Raw genomic sequence first — 19,878 nt, 5'->3', positions numbered from 1 at the left:
AATCAGCGGCAAACTTCAAGTCCGCTTTGAAGTTAATGCGCGCAGGTGTCAGTAGGAGAGCCAATGCGGTCGAACAAAACTACAAGCATATACTCCATAGCAACGTAAGGGCACACTTCTTCTTCTTAAAGTGCCTCTCCGACTAGCGAAGGTTGGCCGTCAATTCTGCAAACTTCCTTCGATCTTTAGCGAGGCGAAATAGTTGGGCAGCCCTCGCTATCCCTGTCCACTCTCTTATATTACGCAACCAAGATTTCTTTCTGCGACCCACTGTCCTTTTGGGCACACTAAAGCAGCTATGTACCCGTGGGCGACAGTGGGCAGCGGACGGATTCCGGGGGGGTCCCGCGCTGTCTTCGTCCCGCTAATATTTACAATTTGCTATTGCGACGCGACTCGTATCTATATTCAGAGCGGACCAGCAGTTTGGCGCGGACTCTACCCACTCGTTTGAAAATTATCTACGCGTTAGGATATATTTACTCGTCGAATCGTATATTTTACTTTTTATTTTGGAATATAATGTAATAGAAAACAAGGGATACATGTATGGTAAGTGGTATTGTTAAGTTGCATAGGAATTTTATTATATTTTATGATGAAAGAGGTATAATGTATCAACGTGTAAATTGTAGGTTAATGTTATTAAATTGCTGGTTATCTGTATATAATGCTGACCTCAAATATTATAAAGCAAATGTCTCTGCGTTTTAGTGTTCAAGCATAAAATACTGTAGTATTGTACGTGTAGAATTATGAAATATTTACAAACCGCAATTTAAAAGACTTAAAGAATAAATAAAAAAACTTGAAAGCAGTGTACCATAATCCGAAAAATTTAAACATAATGATTACTTTAATGTTCGACGACGACGCGGTCGTACTACTATATTCGCCCTTTTTCAAATAACGTACATGTTTATGTATGTGGATATGTGCTAACAAGTGTGATGATCGTGTGTCCAGATGCAAGAAGGTGTCGGTGGCGTCGCACGCGATCTCGCGCGTGATCGGTCGCGCCGGCAGCAACATCAACGCGATCCGCTCCGCCACCGGCGCGCACATCGAGGTCGACAAGCAGAGCAAGGGCCAGGGCGAACGCATCATCACCATCAAGTGAGGAACACTTCTATATATATACTATAATGCTTTATGATTGGGATTGTCAGGTTTAGAGGTTCATCAATAACGAACCGTCGTTGGATCATGATGGTTGATGTCGTCCGGTCGAACCAAACTTACGCGGCTTCAACTGAGCGCCTACTTTTACGAGCTTTAACGTTTATTATATCCGATAAACTTCTGTGCGTGTGGCGGTTTTAGAAAACAGTAATTTATTCCCAGCTTCATGAGCAATCTTTCTACAAATAAAAAATAGATATCATGTTATTTGTAAAAAAAATGAATATTAATAATTCGTAAAACTATGTAGAGTATTATTAAATGCAATCGTTAAAATTATCCACTTCTTGGGTAGTTTTGACATTCTTTTAATATGATGGCTAGTGGCGTTCTTTGCCAGTCTTAAACGTTCGCCTTTCTTTTACCTTGTTCCTTGCAGAATAATTTTTATATGGCACGGATATTTCGCCTCGATACACCTTGTTGAGTTTTGACTTTTATCGGGATTACGATTTCTGTTTTCGTCAATAAATAATTTTAAAATCACAATAATTCGTGATTATGTCCAGGGGCGGCGTGGAGGCGACGAAGCAGGCGGCGAGCCTGATCGCGGCGATGATCCGCGACCCCGAGGCGGACATCGCGCAGCTGCTGCCGCGCGCCAAGTTGCCGCCGCCGCAGCCGCCGCCCGCGCCCAAGCCGCCCAAGCAGCCGCCCACTAAGGTAATTTACAATAACATTTCAATAACATACTTTTATAAATAACGTTAAAAACTTTTATATGAATATATTTTTAAAATCATCATGTACCAATTGCCGTATATTATCATTTTTATATACGTATTTATATACAAGTATTTTTTTATAGATTGGAGATATTAGAGACGAGAATAGGTGGAATATGTTTTAGTAATTATAAGCAATAGTTTTCCATTATTAATGTGTCCCACAGAACTATTTAAAATATAGGTTTTTTAAATTATATTAGCATAAATTTATATTCTACAACAAAATAAACATTTATCCGAATTTGCTTGTATCTGAAAGTATGATCCGCAATCGTGTACACAAATTGACAGAATTCGTATCGTATGGTTAAATACTTATAGAGACTAAGTGTTTATTTTTTAACACGCTTTTATTAGCTTGGGTTGTAGGTATGTATCTAACTATGTAACGGAATCTTAGAACCCGATTTCTATCTACTTTGAACGTCCAGTTTAATTTAAAATTTTGAAGAATTATCAATAACCGATGACTACACGATTTTAATAATTTTGTACCGTTGTCCTTATCAACATCCTCAGGATTAACGATTTTCGAGGCGAGATTGTTCGAGCGCCTTAGAGAATGTTCATCGCTAATTTACTAGATTGCAACAATTATTGCTTTTTAGTTTCAATAACTGTTAGAGCGTGTTTTTTTTTTAGTTTTTTAAACTATATTTAATTTAAAATGTAATGTGATAATACAATATGTGTGGTGTGTGCGGTGCAGCAGGCGGCGGCGAGCGCGAGCGCCAGCAGCCGCGCGACGCCGCCGAGCCGCGCGCCCGCCAAGCAGCACGCCGCCGCGCGCGCGCCGCCCGCACGCCTGCAGACACACCAAGGTGCGTATCCTCTACTAGCTGACGTGGCAAACTTTGTACCGCCTCCAAAACTATTTATCAAATATGTTTCATATAAAATAATAGCCTATGTTACTCGTGGATAATGTAGGTTTCGAATGGTCAAAGAATTTTTAAAATCGGTCCAGTAGTTTTTGAGCCTATTCATTACGATCAAACAAACGAACAAAGTTCTCCTCTTTATAATATTAGTGTAGATGAAATATTACTAGATTTTACGTCACTTACACACATGGGAAGATAGTATTTAGCACATATAGATAGTATTTAACAAGCGTTTTAAACATTTAATATCACGTCGTAAAAAGTGGTGAAATTATTATAATGATTTTCTTATGTCCAATTAGTATATATGTATTATCGTTCGTCTAATTATTATTGCTTATACTACAATGATATATACCTGAATCTTAATATTGAAGAATCAAGCAGACTAGTGCTGCCTAAACACCTTTAAATTAAATACCACATCAAATAGAAGCTTACATTAGAACCTAAGAATAAGTTGAAAAGCTTTATAAAAATCTTCGCCTTATTTCAATAAAGACCCATATCTCTAGGGTGTTCTATTCATAAAATGAAACTATAAATAAAATATGTAGTTTCCGATTCAGTGACCGTCGCCGAGAAGCGCACAGCGAGCACCCCGATCGTGGGCACCGCGCCGAGCAGCAACGCGCCCAGCGCCCCCACAGTGGGCAGCGTGGTGGGCAGCGGCGTGGCGAAGGCGCTGTCGTACACGGGCGCCATTGTCGGCGCACGTTCCCACACGTTCGCCGCGAAACTCACTGCCACACCCAGCGCCGAAGCTAAACCCACCAAGCCGCCACAGGTATGTATTATAATGAACTGTTTTATAGCTCTGAGAATAAATATAGTTCTAAGATAAAACGCTAATATAGTTGTTTATGAGCAACAAAGTAACATAAGATTGATGAAAAACAATGGTGTTTATAAATTGTTAATATCGAAAACTTTTGATAATATTTATTTTTACGTTTTAGCTAACAATTATCAACTTCGCGCTTATGAATATTTAATATTAAACAATAATTATTAATAAGAATTCAACCTATAAACGAAGTAAACAAATTGTTAAATTAGTAATAATGATAATGCTAAAACATAAAACTTCATTTTGCTTGAATCTATGCGTTTTATATACGATAAAACGCATATATTGAAACAGTTTGTGGAACGTTCTCTATAATGATGGGTCGCAGTTCGTGGTCCCGCAGGTGGTGACGAGCAGCGCGGCGGCGGTGAGCCTGGCGCCGCCGTCGCCGGCCGCGTGCGCCGCGGCGTCCCCGCGCAAGGCGGCCGACTCGCCGCCCGCCGCCCCGCCGCACTCCGCCCCGCCGCACTCCGCTCCGCCCCACGCCGCTCCGCAGCATGCTGCACCGCCGCACGCGCCACCCGCGCAGCACAAGCTCGAGGAGGACAGGCCCGCGAGGACCCTCGATCATACGCTGCAGGTCAGTTGTTTGGTAGTGTAGAGTAAGATGTAAGTAGTATTTAAGCTTGACACCTATTGTAAAAGGGTGAGTAATAAAGTACATCCGAAACCTATTGGACGTTTATTATTACCGTCGCGGGCCGAACCCTATAGTAGCGACAACGCAATCCTTTTGTATTTAGTCTCTGCTCTCTGCTGTAAATTGATTCTTACGCGTACAGATGCTACGAAGATTATGTTTGTGTCAAACCTAGCGAAAATGCATTGGCGAATTACCTAACGTCAAAAAAAGTACCCATGATGATATTAACGTCATTGCTTACTGCAAAGATAGATGAACGAGTTTAGAAATTGTTAGAACAATATGCGTAAGAAATTCAAACTTGTAATTTTGTTCACAGCTAAGCCCAGATAATTCAAACTCTTGGAGCGGTAATGACGATATCCCAGTGAATACTTCTACTGCCCTCCATATTAATACTACACCACAGGTGAGTCATTGTATAAATTAGATCATAAATAATCTGCAAAACACAATATTTATTGCATCACAGACTGATATGTTTTGTTTGAAAACATACATACAGAAGTGGATAATCATATAATCGAGAATCGTCTCATTCTCATAGATGAAAATTTAAATATCTTCCATGTCTGAGTACTTCCTGAGTAGAGGAATGTTAATGTAAGATTTGAGTGTAGACGGCGTTACTGACTTCTGCACGAATGTTTACGTATCTAACGATTCCCGTACGATTCTAGTCGAGTGTGGGCGTGGCCTCAGGCGGGGGCGCGCAGCAGTACTCGCTGTTCAAGGACGTGTCGGGCGCCGCCGCCGCCGTGTGGGGCGCCGCCGACCACAACGTGGACCCGCCGCCGCCGCAGGTGGGTACCCAGCCTTAGGGAACGGGCTAAAACTGGCTAGGATAAAGTAGGCTGTATGATATTCGGAAACAAACATTGTTTTAGTCGTCATATTTTTGTAGTGAAAGCAGCTTTACAATATGTAGCCTATCGGCCATGGACACATTGGACACTTGTGGACTTGTAATTTATTTATAGCATCAGGACGGACTGAATGCGCTCAGTTCTAGGAAACAAACTACATACAGCATAAAAGTTATGTTATGAAAGTTACTAATTTCGTTATACATTAATTTTTAAGTAGCATTTCATAACAAAAAGCCTATTGCTAAGGTTCTATTTTCTATCTGTCTGTAACACGGCAGTGTCATGAATCATCACAGATAAATACTTCAAGTGTTTACAAAATATAGGTGCTATAACAAGGTTCCACAATTTTGCTCGATCCCGAATCAATAAAGAGTCATTATTTATTGTAAAGGTGGACGCGAACAAGGCGCCCGGGTACCGCGGTGGCGGGGGCGGGTGCTCGCCGTGCTCGCGCACGTCGTCGCACGGCTCCACGCCGCCGCCGCCGCCGCCGCCCTACCACACGCCGCTGCCCATCGGCCCGCCGCAGCACCAGCAGCACCAGCAACACCAGCACCAGCACTCGAACGCCCACCAGCAACATCAGCAACAGACTATGGGTGAGCGGTTCACTTGTCTCCGTTTTTACCAATATTATGCCGTTAATTCGTCAATTAATACAGAACCATATTATTTACGTTCTTGGACAAAATAATTCTAGATACATATTGGTCTAAAAATTTTCCAGACAAGAATTGGATCATTTTATCACTAAATCAGTTGGACTTATATGAAAATTTAGTGAATTGTCTGTTTATAGTCTTTCTCGTAAATTATGGGATAAATGGTTATTCGTGCTACAGAATAACTATGAATATTGGTGACTCAATTAGTATGTTTGTGTTTATTTTTAGGTAATACAGTTAACGCCATGGATATGAGTGGCCTTTCCCGGAATGGACCTATGTACCAGGATAATTCACGCAATGGACATAATATGATGGTAAGATTCAATTTTTTTTTTTGTATAATTACACTTTTCAAGTGTTATAAAGTGAAGTGATCAGTATTATATACCATTTAAGATTGTGAAAAATTAATAAGTTAGATGAGACTCAATATTAACTATGTTTATGACAGTAGATTTTGATTATGACTTTGGATTTTTCTCCCATAATTTTTCCCATTGTGTGTCCATTTTGTGTTGTAATGTGTGTCCAGTTTTGAGGGTTAAAAATGACTAAACCCAACGAGTGCAGTTTTAACAATAAATTTTACTAAATAAAATGCTTATTTTAAATAATGAAAATGTGTACGCAATACACATGTACGTGCATATCATGTACAATGTGATAGCTCGTACAGTTGTCATAAAAAGTGATGTACTTCACGCAGGTATCGATGTCGAACGTGGGCGGCGTGTCGGGTGTGGGCAGCGTGGGCGGCGTGTCCGGCATGGGCGCGTCGTCGCTGGGGCTCGGCTACGTGGGCGTCGAGGGCGTCTCGCGCCTCAACCCGCGCGCGCCCGACTTCGCGCAGCGCCACCCGCTGCTGCACCACAATCAGCACAAGCACTCGCAGGTATGAGGGCGACACCGTAACGTACACACACACACACAAACGCATAAGCTCCCACGCGCGCGCGCACACATACACACTTACACATAACTATATATCTTGCAGGGTTTGAGTCGTTCACACTTCTATTTTTTTTAAACAATAGTAAGATTTTTAGAGTAAATATTGAATATATCATGTTACTTTGTTCCTGAAGGTACAATTTTCTGTGTCATCTTGCGTTTAAATTTCAAATCTATCAGTGCTTTCCAATATAATCATCTGCATTTGCATATTTATTTAAATATACTGGTGATGATTTTTGGTGTGAAGAATGTATTAGAATAGCAATTGTAATTAGCATCTGTGATTCATCTTAAGTATTAAGTACTTTGAAGCTGTTTTAGATGTCCATAGGTATCGCTGCTAGTCGTTCAAATCTGTTTGACGTAATGACATGTTATAAATATGGAATAAAACCGATGTACGTTTGTCCAGCTATTCTCTGGCGGCGGCAACTCCGGCAACCTGAGCTCGCTGCTGATGTCGTACCAGCAGCAGACTAAGCCGATGTCGCACCCGCCACCGCAACAACATCATCCTTACCAGGTAACTATTTACTGATGTTTTATATATTTTATAGCACTCTGTGACCTAAACCCGCATTTTAGCCTCGCATTTCTGTGTCCAAAGTAGCCGATTTTTACACTGTATTAATGTCAGTACACTACCCTCACATTTGTAAAAAATTAACATCGCTATGAACGTTTCATACTTTTAAATGCAATTTAAAACTTAAAGTGAGTAATGAGTATTTTGTTTAAAGCTATAATTATGCTACTATTTTATTTTGGACGTATTTATAAATGTTTTTGCCATTGTGTACATACTAAGCAATAGCATCACTATAAGACTAACTATTGGGCTTTATCGAATTTTATTGTTTGTTTTGACTGTGTTTGTATTATTTTCGCTACACACCATAGTAGGAGATATTTAAATTAGGAATCGTTATCAAAATTAGCCATAATACTACTCCAGTAGAATCTCGACTAAGCGACCTATTTGTTGTCGTATTTGTGGCATTCGGATTATCGAAAATTTGGATAATTGAGTTTATGAAGAAAAGCTATAAAACCGATTTAGAAAGGTGATTTTTTTCGACTATATGTTTGTTACGTATGTATTTTTCATTCTTTGGCAAACTCAAACAACTTCATTAATTTTGATACATGATGTGTCGCTGAATTCGTCTAAATTGTGGCGATAACATAGGTTATATTTTTAGCAATCGGGTTTTTGTTTTTTATAGTAACTATTTTGTTGCGATTTGGCGACTTTCCGGAATTTAAATGCACAAGGCACACAAAATGTCGCTGATCTGTAAGGGTTATTACAAAGTTACTTGTTCACGTTTCACAATCCGAACAATCGCGAATATTTATAACTAAGGTCCGGATAATCGATTTTCTACTGTGTCACTAGCATTAGTTATGTATTAGTACATTATGTGATTGCTTATCATATGTTTCTTTAATACGCCTGTATGTAGCCTAAATGGCTTGATAGATTTCGACGTCTGTGTGGTGTTAGATTTGTCTTTATCACAAGTGCAGAATAATTACTAAATTTTCTAAATTTCAATGGTTTTGGTTGAGTCACATTTTTATTGCTTTTTTAGTTCATAATTTTTAGTTTCGATCATTTATAAGTTTCAAAATAATTATCATATTTTTTCATATTTCTTCACAAGTATAAGCGGGTTTATGTCACACGAGCTATAAAATAGTATACGATACTTGTGACAAAAGTAGCCTATTATCTGCACGGCGTTTAGCACCCTCGCTGCGCTCGGGCGCTAACTTCACGCCGTGAAAAAATAGGCTACTTTGGCCACGCGTATCGTAATGTACTATTTGACTATAGTCCGTTTGGCATTGACATTACATTGTACAACAATATATAGTAAAAGTTAAAACATTATGACGTACTTATGATTACACATAGCCTCAGAATATTACACTACATATCAAGATATTGCAGAGGTCCCTTAAAGAAATACGCCTATATATTTATTTAGAAATAATAACCAATAATTCCAGTGCAAGTAAATGTAATAAACGTAAAAATAATAGTAAACTTGACATGAAAAATACTCAAAAGCATAACACCGTTTTTTTATTTATAATATGGAGTAGCAGACGAGCATACAGTCCACCTGATGGTAAGTGGCTACTACCACCCATGGACATCTGTAATTAACCCCAGATTGGATTAGATATTCCTACCTGAGGTCGGCCACAGATGCGCCGCTACCCCTGAGGACTAAGCTGGAATGCCTCGGAAAAGTCTGTCTCCCTTACCACATCCTTCATACCGGAACACAGCATCGCTTAACACTGCTGTTATTAGGTAGAAATAGGTGTGGCGGTGGTGCCGATTGAGTCGAACACCAAGGGTTCTACCACCTTCAAAACCGTTTCGACTATAGTCAAATATTTACACAAAAACAGCAGTAGTAGAAAATCAAATGTAATAACAAGAAACAGAACGACTGTTTCCAGTCGCTGCTGGAGCGCGGCGTGGGCATGGGCGTGAACACGTCCGGCGTGGGCGTGGGCGGCTGGGGCGCGGCCGGCGGCGAGGAGGAGGAGCGCAAGCCGCGCCCCATCGGCACCGAGCGCGCCTGGAAACTGAACGCGCCCGACGACTGGCCGCACCGCACCGATCATGACAGATACCAGGTATGTCTCGTTTATGGAGCGTTTTAATTGATTTGGTAGTATTTTCTCTTCTCTGTGAACCATAAGCTACCGATAGGATGCTGACGCTGCGATGTGGCGGCGTGTTGTGTTGTTCAGAGTTTCTAGTAGTGGTGAAACAGAGCCTGCGTTTTGCCGCAGGCCGTTGTATTTTATTCAAGATTTGCGTAAATAATATGTTGTTGAGCGTCACGTCACACACATGCGTGTGGCGGCCGGAATATACAATGCTAAAGCGTAAATTATGGTTGTCTGTTTTACAAGTAACGGTTTTGAACTTCACACATGTTTAAATTGTTCATGTCAAAGTTGGTTATAAAAATATTTGGTAAGAAAGATTTTATCATAATTTGATTGTTATCACAGCAAGGAGTAAGCGGAATGAGTGGTGTCGGCGTGAGCGTGGGCAGCGGCCACGTGGGCGTCGGCAGCGTGAGCGGCGTGTCGTCGGGCGTGGGCGGCGTGGGCAACGTGGGCGTGGGCGTGGGCGAGGCGTACGGCGGCGGCGGCGCGGCGACCGCGGCGGCTCTCTCACTCATGCACACGCTGCCGCTGCACTACCTGCAGCCCGTGCCTACAGACCACCACCACTGGGACCAGCAGCCGCACCACACACCCGACAAACAGGTAAACAAGCAGGTAAACGATATGACACCGTACCATTTATTAACTTTAGCGTTTATAAGAACTGCACCGACTAGTGTTAGATCATTGCACTCGTTACCATACCTAACAATCTACTAGATTTTTTAGGATTATAATAAGGAATTGATACAAGTGTATATCGACATTAATAGATGAATTTAATTTTCTTTTCCGTTCTATCGAAAATATTGTGCGAGTGTGACAGCTCCATATAATCCCATTCACACTATGAAATGTCCCATATTTTATAAGTGAACATTGACAAGTAAGATAATGTAATGTGTACTTTGTTGCAGCAAACTTGGAGCAAATGGAGCCACTAGAGCGCCGGAGCACTGCCGACCGATAGCGCGCCGGCCCGCCAGGATTATATATAATTGTAACCCTTGGAAACGGTGTAGATATTAGTGAGAAAGATTATATTATACAGAGTATCTATATACATAATAGAGAAAATGTCCTATCGAGAAGAGAACTACTTATACTGTACGATCGACTGAAGTGAGCATTAAACGATTCATTATAATGAACCTCGTGGGGAGCCGGATGTAGTTTTATTTGTTACTGCCGCTCGCGACCGCGATTAGACGAATTATAGTTGTTATAGTCGGCGCCGTTTCATCTGATGTAGATATACGCGTAAAGGTGTAATAGTAGGTAGCTTGGAATGTGATTCCGACGCCGCTGAGTGTTTTGCGTTGCCTTGCGGGCCGCCGCGCCCGCGTATTATATACATATTTTACACTATATAATGGCATAATACGATATTAATTTCGATGATGGATACGCTCGCAAGCCGTGACGGATTATTAAACGTGTATTAATAAATTTGCTTGTACATGAAGATTAAATATCATATATTGATGCACTGTATCCACTGGTGTTTTTAATAATACCACCTGTTTTTTCAATTATTTCTTTTTTTAATAGGTTTATTTGGGTAATGTGTATATTTATAAGTAAATTATTACTGAGAACTTACATTGTCTCGAATATGATTAAACAGGATATGCGGTAAGTTCTAGGCAAATAAACCGTTGTCAAAGTATCATGAGTGTGTTCTTGAATAGGCCCTCTAGCATTCAACTCTTATTGGACAGACGTTGAGGACTCCTTTATCATGTTAAATTGGCTATAAGCACCATGAACAGTAAGTACAGCAGAGGGTTATGGGGCGGACGGTAAGGTCACTTCCTGGCGTCATTTAATCGCAAGAACTATCACACCCACAAAGTCCTATATATGTCTAGGTGTAAATTCAAGATATATGTTAGAAATAATGTACGATGTTAAGTAAGGCTGGTGAATAAACGTTTTGAGAAATTTTATAGACAAGAACAAAGTCGTAAATCTTTCATTCCAAAAATAAGAAACATTTCCGAAAGAAAAAACCTTTATTAGAATATTGAGATTCATTTTATTTTCAGTAAAAATATATTAGATATGATTTTGTAATATTCAGAATATTGTACTAAAATATTATTATCGTTCACATAACACTAGTTGGGTGCTTGAATATTCATGATACAAATATATCAAAATATAGGACTAATAAATAGTTTACAAAACAAATTAAGTCTATATGAGTTTATATTAAAACATTGACGGACATAACTGAAAGAAGAAAATAGATAAAACATATTTTGTGCAAAAAATAATTTATGCCGATGCTGATGCTTGATGCTTACAACAGTTCTTTGGCTCATTATTTATAATATTACAACAAACACCCAAAAATATTAAACTTAACAATTAACTATGAAATGCACTGGCTGTATGCAGATAGAATCTTAGTGGCAAAGTCTCCAGGGCAATCTTGGGGCATGAACCACACTGCGCCAATAAGAAATGGAATAGAACTTAAACATAACTTACAACTATGTACCATATGTAGCTGCCATAAATCAATATACAATTTCTAGGCATGGAAATGTACCAGGCATGGAAATGTACCATGTAGTCTAAATATGATAAATGCATGTGCTATCAATAATATCGTCACAGCTGTTTTTTAACACAATCATATAAAATTATCGGTCAGCTTGGCTCTATCAAATCCAACGTCATAAAGTAACAAAAAGACATATTCTTGTTATGGTTTGGATTTCATTGTGATGATTTACTATGGACTATGGATTTAAAAAATAAATATGTAGAACAGCTTCATACCTTACATTACACTAGAAACTATACATTCTAGAGTATCCTATATCCAGATCCACCTTCAAATCATGTCACTCTCGTAGAAGAATGGACAGAATGCAGCTGCAGCGTTACAATTCCGTGTGCCGTTCAAGTATCTTGGTCTCGAGGTGTTCGTGCATCTTCTCCACCTTGCGCGTGTGCTTCTTGATCTGCTGCTGTTGGTCGGCGAACATGTCCATCTTGTCGCCTGCTGCGGCCACCTACGTTTTGATACACATAATTACATAATTTTAATCGTACACAACTGTTTCGCAACATTTCAGTTAATGTGAATCAAAATGCATGAAAGATGAATAAAAAATGCAAAAAAGCAAACAAAATCGGTAAATTTACATCTAGTATTTATGTACATTATTGTAGATTGAGGGGAGTAAAATATCTTCACTGTTCTAAATTTCAAAGACAAAAAAGGGGTCTAAAGCCGGGTATCCACTATGTTCGCGAACCTCTACGCTCCACGATCCTGCAACTGCTCCTCTCAGTGGGTACCTAAAAGCGAGGAGAGCTTCTATAAATCTTCGACGAGAAAATAAAATAAAATAAATGCGGCACTAGCCACTAATTACGAAGTGTTCGCTCAACGTTCACAAGAGGACTGTGAAGCACGCGTGTTTCTTAGGGAGATATGCTTACCGTTTTCATTAGAGCGGTTGCAGATGCGCTGAGCACATTTATTTCGCGAAAATAGCGGATACCCGGCTTAAGACTAAGAAATGAGTATAAAACAAATTCTTAATGAATAAATTCATTACTTATGAATATAATTTCCGACTTTTGGAGAATGTTCAATAATAAAATTTATTGATACAGAATAAATCAAGAAGCAAAAACAAAAAACAAAAAGTGTGATTGCTATAACTACCTTACTATGATGCTTGTTTAGGTTGCTTACATGATCTGCCTGCAGAGTGCGCAGTTTTAGCAACCGGTTTTCATAGTGCTGAAGCTCCACCTGCCAACAATATTACAATAACAATATTGGAACGTGATAAAACATGTTTCATTACTTTGTTTACATATTACATATACTCATGAGAGTATGATATAGTGACTCATGATAAATTCTTATTAACATAACTCTTATTACATGCTGTCTGAATAAATTAAAATAATGTGTTATCTGCATATTACAAGTTAATAATGGTTCAAAACATGTGATGTAGAGGTTCCAAGTAATAACTTTTTTACATAAGCTACTATATGAGGTCTTATTGAACTTCATTCCTACTAAAAATACTATCCTATTTAGAATGCATCAATGAAATCCATGAAATACTACATATTACATAATATTTGAGTAATGATGAAAAAAGTTATATACCTTCAAGGATTCCAGTTCATCAACTGTAAAGTTGCCTGCAACTGCCAAACGCCACAGACCTTGTACTTTAGGCTCTATAAACTCTCTGTTGTTTGGACCTGACAAAGAGATATAATGTTACAGGATTTACTAATTCTATTGATAGTTTTTTTATCTAAATTACTTGTACAATCACTAAAACATTACTTGATTACATGTTTAACAAATAGACATGCTTCAGTTTGACGAAAACTCAAAATTTTTAAGTTAAAATTTACCAAGCTACATAAAATATAAACTAATTTTTGTTGTACACGTATGTTTCAGTGACACATGAAAATTATTGTAGTCATAACTTGACTATTACCCTTATTTAGCATTAAAATTCTTTGTTTTTTAATTACCTCGTGAAGCAACTCTCATTAATTTGTCATATCCATCACGCAAGTCCCTATGTTTATCACGAACTAAGTTGGCCTTTCCAATGAAATCATGGGACAGGCCTTCATTGCCTTCATCTGGCATGGATCTGATTTCATTAAACTTTTCCAATTCCTCTTCATTCACTGCATCTGAAACAACATTATTCTAAAATGTACTCTGGTGTTTTACATACATATATTCATAGAACATCATGCTGTGTGTTCCAGCACTTACAATTTGCAAGACTAGATGTTCATTTTTATTAATAGTACGCACGTACGTCCCGCTGTTGCGGCGCCGCGGTATGCACCTGCTCTTATTAGTAGCAATATTATGACACCAATAAACAATAGCAAACCTAATAAAAAACGGTAAATTATTGCCATATATACCATGTTACCAACTAGCAGAAAATCAACATTACATTGATTAAAATTAACATACTTTTATAGCCCTCAATATCTTCTCCTTTGTCCACCTTTTCAAGCAAGTCATAGTACTGATCAATCTTCTCCTGATGATGCACAAACTCTTCCTTCAAAGCTGCTAACTCTTCACTGGTGAATCCTGATGACTCTGCCTTTTGCCACAGCATGTTCAGTTTCTTATCTTTGAACAAGCTTTTGTTTATGTGTGAATCAGATGCTTCATTATGAATCTGCAAATTCAATAATAATGTAATCTTAAATATATATAACTCAAAGGTGATAGTGATCTATCAACGCATAGCCCAAACCACTGAACGGATCGGGCTGAAATTTGGCATGCAGGTAGATGTTATGACGTAGGCATCCGCTAAGAAAGGATTTTGATCAATTCTACTATGAAAGTTTGTATAAATCTTCTTAGTTAATATTATCACTTCGTAACGCGAGCAAAGCCGCGGGCAAAAGGTTGTTATATATAAGAAACAGATTGTAACACCATAAAACATCTTGTTACATACCTAAAGTTTTTATATATCTTTCAAAGGTGATGTTCAGTTTTACTGAACACAATGTCTGGCGATGGCAAACAGACAGCATGTTAGGGTGCAGCCATTTTTACTCATGTGACACTATAACTAACTATAAAATAGATAAAGTAAAGCAACTCTCAGAAATTTTAACTATATTAAAAAAAGATGAGGAAAATAATTATAGTTTAGACTTGAGTCATGTAAGACTTGTGAAATATCTATAATTTTGTATATTTTCCTCTACATTTATGACACATATATACCAAAGCAAATGTATGTTACAAAGTAACACAAAAATCTAAAGAATAGTTGCGATATAAATCTAAAACAAGCTGTAGTGTAAACCATAGTCTATAATCTCAACTTTTGAATAATGATTCAACAAACCATCTGCTAAAGTAATCAAATTGTAGAGCTTACATTTTCATGCTTCTGTTTCATAGATACATCCTCAAAATGTTCTCGTAAACCATAGTTGTTCATGATAGTAGTAAGTTTCCGCCTCAGCTCTGTCTCCTTCAGTCCCTCCTTATCCCCCCCATCACTCTTGAATCTTTTGTATGTAATCTCTTCCTTGTCTTGTATCATTAAGTCACTAAATAGTGACTTTAACTTAGTTTCACCTAAACGCTGGAAGAAATATGATAATGTATTATCTTTCATGTTAAAATATTTAACAAAATAAAATGTTTATAATGTAGACTCAGATACGGACATCTGGTTTTATTAACATCAATCAGTTCATTTCTTATCAAGTTTTGGCATGAGGTGAAAAAGATAACAAGACAGGTCATAGAACTATTGTGGGCGTACCTCTTAATTTCATAAAACATACCGCATGAAATTGGGTATATTTATGTTACAATTTGAATTACTAATTCATATTTTAATTAGTAATTTAAAAGCTAAAAATATTGTAAATATCTTAAATCGATTAACAAAAATACCCGGCGATATGTAAAACATACCTGTTGTGCCTTACTCCATAGCATATTCAACTTATTCATACGAAAAGGTTTCTCCAAAGTTTTGAAATTGACATCATCTTTCATCTTTTTCTCATTAGCAGACCTCGAATATTTATTTTCACATAAAACACAGCATAACAATATAGCGAACACTATAAATGTAGGAATCGTAAACTTTGGCAATAGCATCTTGCAAACTTATGCTACAGCTACAAAGACAATTGCTTAGGAAAAAAAAATCTTGCAAATAATATTTTAATGAACTATATGGTATATTTCCCGATATTTAAATACAAAGTTGAATTGAGCGACAACTTGCCAACCAATTTCCATGGATTAGGTTGACACTTGACAGTGACAGTGAGAGTTGCCAATATATCGCAACCGGAAATAAATGAAATAATGTCGCCAGTCATGTTAAACAAATGTAAAAAATGTACCACTGAAGCCAACATTTTTTTATTAAATAAAAGTAAATGAAAAAACATAAATATAATTTTATGATATTATTCAAAATATATTTTGATATGCCAATAATACCGAGTAGAATACTTTACAAAATAATTTGAAATCAGTCCAAGTATCCGAGTGCGATAGTTGGGGAATTTACTAGGAGCTTTTTCTGACAGTTGTGTTCTGTTCGCTGTTGCGCTGTTGTCGCTTGGGCTTTTGTATCGTATTTTGATTAAATGGCATTGCCATTTTGACCGTTCTCGATTATTGTCGTCCGTTCGGATTAAACAATAAGCCGAGTCGACATTGTTCGCGTTCGGGGTGTTATATTAGTGAACGTATCTGCGTTGACAATGGGAGCGCGATCCTTTCCCGTCTGAAATTGCATCTGCGAGCGGTCGCTCACGGTTCATCTCTGTTGATCGGCACTTTCTCTCGTTGATGCATTGCGAGTTACTCAACAAGCGGTTGTGTAAAGGCTCCCTCGTTAATGTTTAACGGCAGTGCGTGGTAGGCTGGGTGAGGTGATAGGTGTGATGTGCGAGGGTCAGTGATGGTCGAACGGGAGGGCATGCGGCGCGGCGGGTGCGGCTGGGGCGGCGGCGTGCTGGGCCGGTGGTCCCTGCGCCGCCTGCTGCTGGACAGCCCCCTCGTCGGCAGGAGACTTGCTCATTCAGGTGAGTTTTTTTTATCTGATAAGTGCCTATAAGTCTACCTATATCAACAACTTAGTGAAAAGCTGTATGCAAGAAACAATTTTATATTATTAAATATTTAGAAAACTTAAGCTATCTTATTTATTATTGTTTATGACTTTTTTTAAACATTTTATTGTAAAAACAAACTTTATTGACAAACACTTCTTTATTATGCAAATATTATCATTGAATATGTACTATCAATTTTGCATATTAATTTATTTAAGGTTTTTTGTACCATACAAAAAACTTTATACAAAGGTGGATTAAGTGATCAAAGCATTCTTTCCCAGTGAAGTAACTAGTATGAAATAACAATGGTGATATAAAAAATAAAACTACATAAAAAGATCTGTAACATGAATCAACTTTATAAATGTTTAATTGCAGATTGTGTGTATTTTATGTCAAAGTTTTTGTTAGAATACCCACATATATTATTTTTTTAATAATTCAATAGATGGAAAGGTGGGCTTTTGAATGTTAGGTGCAACCCATTTTTATGTTACACTGTTGGGTATAGGTCTCCCCACAAATGTGTGGTATGGAGCGTACTCCACTGTGCTGCTCCAATGAAAGGTGGGCTCCAGACCCAGTGAAGTTTGGGGACGTAGGTAGGAAAACAAGGATAACATTGATAAGGACTAAGATCACCTCTTAGTTAAGTCATCGGGTATCTATAACTTATCACCAAAATCTGCATCACGTTAGAATTGGTAGTGGTTAAACCATACTGACTCTACTACATTTTGATGCCTGAAATTAAATTAAACATATTTATATAGCCCTGCAGAGGCTCTTATAAATTGTCAGTTACAATATTGTTTCTTATACTACCACCAAAATCTTAAGTAGTATAAGATGCATTACAGCATCCAGCCTGTATGGGGGACACAAAACCAATTATAGTAATATTTTATGACCATTACCAATTGCAAGACATTGAAACAATAAGGTCTCCAATCAAACAGGTCAATGCCATTCACTTTGATGTTATGCTAATATGACCTTTAGGGTACATCATTTATGGATCATTGTTAGTTGATGCACTTGTCCTACGGTTTATAAATAGAATTGACAATTAATTATATGTAAGAAGTATAGGATTATTTTTTTATATATGTGACAGATTTTTTATTTGTAAAAACTTGTATATTCAAGTACTTGAGATAAGTTGTGGTAATATTAGCACTAGGTAAACTGTATGACATTTCAATTGTAGGGTGTTTTGGCTCTATTTTTGCAGTGCGGTTAAATTGGTAGTGTCTTATACATATTCCATTTCGAGGTATAGTATATAATATTACCAATTTAAAAAAAAAACAATTCATTTGTAATTTGCTTCAAATGGTTTTACCCCAGTGCCAATATCATACAAATTTACCTTGTTTGCTTTAAATAGGAAACTATTTTCCAAATCTTTAGTATTGTTTTGTGTTGATTGCATTAGTATTATTAATTTTATAGTCAAATATGGTCATAAGTGGTTAGTTGTATCATATAGCTTGTCACACATTTCAAACATAATTTTTCAGTTTTACACATTGATTATTATTAGTGTATCACATTTCAATTGATCATGTTATGGCCTGTTTTATTCAGCCTGTAGTGGATGTAAAGTGTTTTCAATTCTCACTGATAAAATCTTAATCAATCAGTATTCATGAAGTATGGAAGGCCATGGTTCTGTTGTTTTATGTATGCTAATGCTGGTTAGCAAAACATGAATGGTTAGTTAGTTGTGTATAAATTTTATAAATTGATTACTCATTATATCAAATTCTTGGCAATTGAAATTAAGCATAGTTTACATACTTGCACACATATTAAATGAACAATTAATTTTCTGTACTTCTCATTTCAAAATTTCTTACAAAAATAGCCAGAAAGTTCTTTTCCTCAATGACAATTACTGCAAATTTTTATATAAAAATAATAGGTTAGAATACAATCCTAATTTCTAATCCTAATTTTATTTGTGTACTGCATACCTTCCAAGGATCATCTCCTTGGAACTCAAGGGTAGTCGGATAATATTCATAGTTGTTTATTATTACAAAGTATTAAGAATGATTGAAAACTATATATTTTATTATAATGCATCTAGTTGCTCATAAAAGTTCATGGTAAAATAATTACTCATTGTTTAGCAATGGCTTGGGAAATAGGCTTCATTTTATGGCTACAACAACAGTATATATATTAAGTATACCTTACATATTATACATTCCATACACATTGATTGTTTTAAAGGCTTGGTCTTAGTATATATTTTATTTGTTTAGATTTGGACTTATCTGAGTTGTAGGTTTTTAAATACCATACTCACCTACACCATACTAAATCACATAGGGCATGGTATCTAAAAAGAAACAAACCAGTTTGCAGCCTACGAAATGTCAAATGGCAACTGCTATCTATAGATAGATAGACTATAGATAACATGGAAATAGAATAGATATGAAAGCAGAATATGTTTGACTACATTTTTAAAACCACATTAAAGCATTGCTATAATTGTTTGCAGTAATGGCTGTTTCAGTCTGGTTGATATGTCTGTCCAATGTCCACAGTACTTAGGTATATCACATGAAATACTAGTGCGTAGTTCTGTACTTATACAAAATATAGCTTTTACCCGCGGCTTCGCTCGCAACCTTTGGAATGGTACTTTTTTCGGAATAAATATTACCCTATGTCTATTTCTGGACCTCTGACAACGTGTGTACAAAATTTAAAAAAAAACTTAAAAAAAAAAGTGTAACAAACAA

At 37.4% G+C, this 19,878-nt stretch overlaps 3 protein-coding genes across 15 annotated transcripts in view; 2 read left to right on the top strand and 1 right to left on the bottom strand.

Annotated features, from left to right (window-relative positions):
* LOC140757931 (ankyrin repeat domain-containing protein 17) overlaps nucleotides 1-11,151 on the top strand; it is a 61,636-nt gene extending 50,485 nt beyond the window's left edge. For 7 of the 13 annotated variants that reach the window (XM_073093844.1, XM_073093841.1, XM_073093842.1 and 4 more), the window contains 14 exons: nucleotides 967-1,116; nucleotides 1,692-1,845; nucleotides 2,620-2,731; nucleotides 3,352-3,581; nucleotides 3,973-4,224; nucleotides 4,607-4,696; nucleotides 4,968-5,090; nucleotides 5,551-5,758; nucleotides 6,053-6,141; nucleotides 6,534-6,719; nucleotides 7,194-7,304; nucleotides 9,245-9,439; nucleotides 9,824-10,096; nucleotides 10,399-11,151. In XM_073093844.1, the coding sequence (XP_072949945.1) occupies nucleotides 967-1,116; nucleotides 1,692-1,845; nucleotides 2,620-2,731; nucleotides 3,352-3,581; nucleotides 3,973-4,224; nucleotides 4,607-4,696; nucleotides 4,968-5,090; nucleotides 5,551-5,758; nucleotides 6,053-6,141; nucleotides 6,534-6,719; nucleotides 7,194-7,304; nucleotides 9,245-9,439; nucleotides 9,824-10,096; nucleotides 10,399-10,425 (2,200 nt within the window). In that variant the 3' untranslated portion in view covers nucleotides 10,426-11,151. The remainder of the gene's footprint in view (nucleotides 1-966; nucleotides 1,117-1,691; nucleotides 1,846-2,619; nucleotides 2,732-3,351; nucleotides 3,582-3,972; nucleotides 4,225-4,606; nucleotides 4,697-4,967; nucleotides 5,091-5,550; nucleotides 5,759-6,052; nucleotides 6,142-6,533; nucleotides 6,720-7,193; nucleotides 7,305-9,244; nucleotides 9,440-9,823; nucleotides 10,097-10,398) is intronic. The other 6 variants (XM_073093846.1, XM_073093835.1, XM_073093838.1 and 3 more) reach the window with 5 other exon arrangements.
* Nucleotides 11,152-11,477: 326 nt separating this feature from the next.
* LOC140757932 (alpha-2-macroglobulin receptor-associated protein) lies at nucleotides 11,478-16,304 on the bottom strand. Its single transcript, XM_073093847.1, has 7 exons — nucleotides 15,957-16,304; nucleotides 15,409-15,618; nucleotides 14,475-14,688; nucleotides 14,012-14,179; nucleotides 13,629-13,726; nucleotides 13,170-13,259; nucleotides 11,478-12,507 (listed from the first exon to the last, which is right to left on the bottom strand). Exons 1-7 carry the CDS (start codon nucleotides 16,143-16,145, stop codon nucleotides 12,376-12,378), a joined length of 1,101 nt encoding a protein of 366 aa, XP_072949948.1. The 5' UTR covers nucleotides 16,146-16,304; the 3' UTR covers nucleotides 11,478-12,375.
* A 266-nt stretch (nucleotides 16,305-16,570) lies between these two features.
* LOC140757930 (E3 ubiquitin-protein ligase RNF19A) overlaps nucleotides 16,571-19,878 on the top strand; it is a 108,445-nt gene continuing 105,137 nt past the window's right edge. Inside the window, exon 1 of the mRNA XM_073093833.1 lies at nucleotides 16,571-17,086. Within this exon, the coding sequence (XP_072949934.1) occupies nucleotides 16,963-17,086 (124 nt within the window). The 5' untranslated portion in view covers nucleotides 16,571-16,962. The remainder of the gene's footprint in view (nucleotides 17,087-19,878) is intronic.

Source organism: Epargyreus clarus, unplaced genomic scaffold (genome assembly GCF_041222505.1).
Source record: "Epargyreus clarus isolate Ecla_fem2 unplaced genomic scaffold, WU_Ecla_fem_2.2 ptg000005l, whole genome shotgun sequence".
NCBI lineage: Eukaryota > Metazoa > Arthropoda > Insecta > Lepidoptera > Hesperiidae > Epargyreus > Epargyreus clarus.
This window is presented reverse-complemented; position numbering and strand designations above follow the sequence as displayed.

Bases quoted from the DNA above. Each gene is read 5' to 3' on its own strand.
- LOC140757932 (XM_073093847.1), bottom strand. From the start codon at position 16,145: ATGCTATTGCCAAAGTTTACGATTCCTACATTTATAGTGTTCGCTATA. The intron at 15,619-15,956 runs GTATGTTTTACA...TATTTCTTCCAG, and splicing joins TATGGAGTAAGGCACAACAG to CGTTTAGGTGAAACTAAGTT. The intron at 14,689-15,408 runs GTAAGCTCTACA...TTGAATTTGCAG, and splicing joins TGAAACAGAAGCATGAAAAT to ATTCATAATGAAGCATCTGA.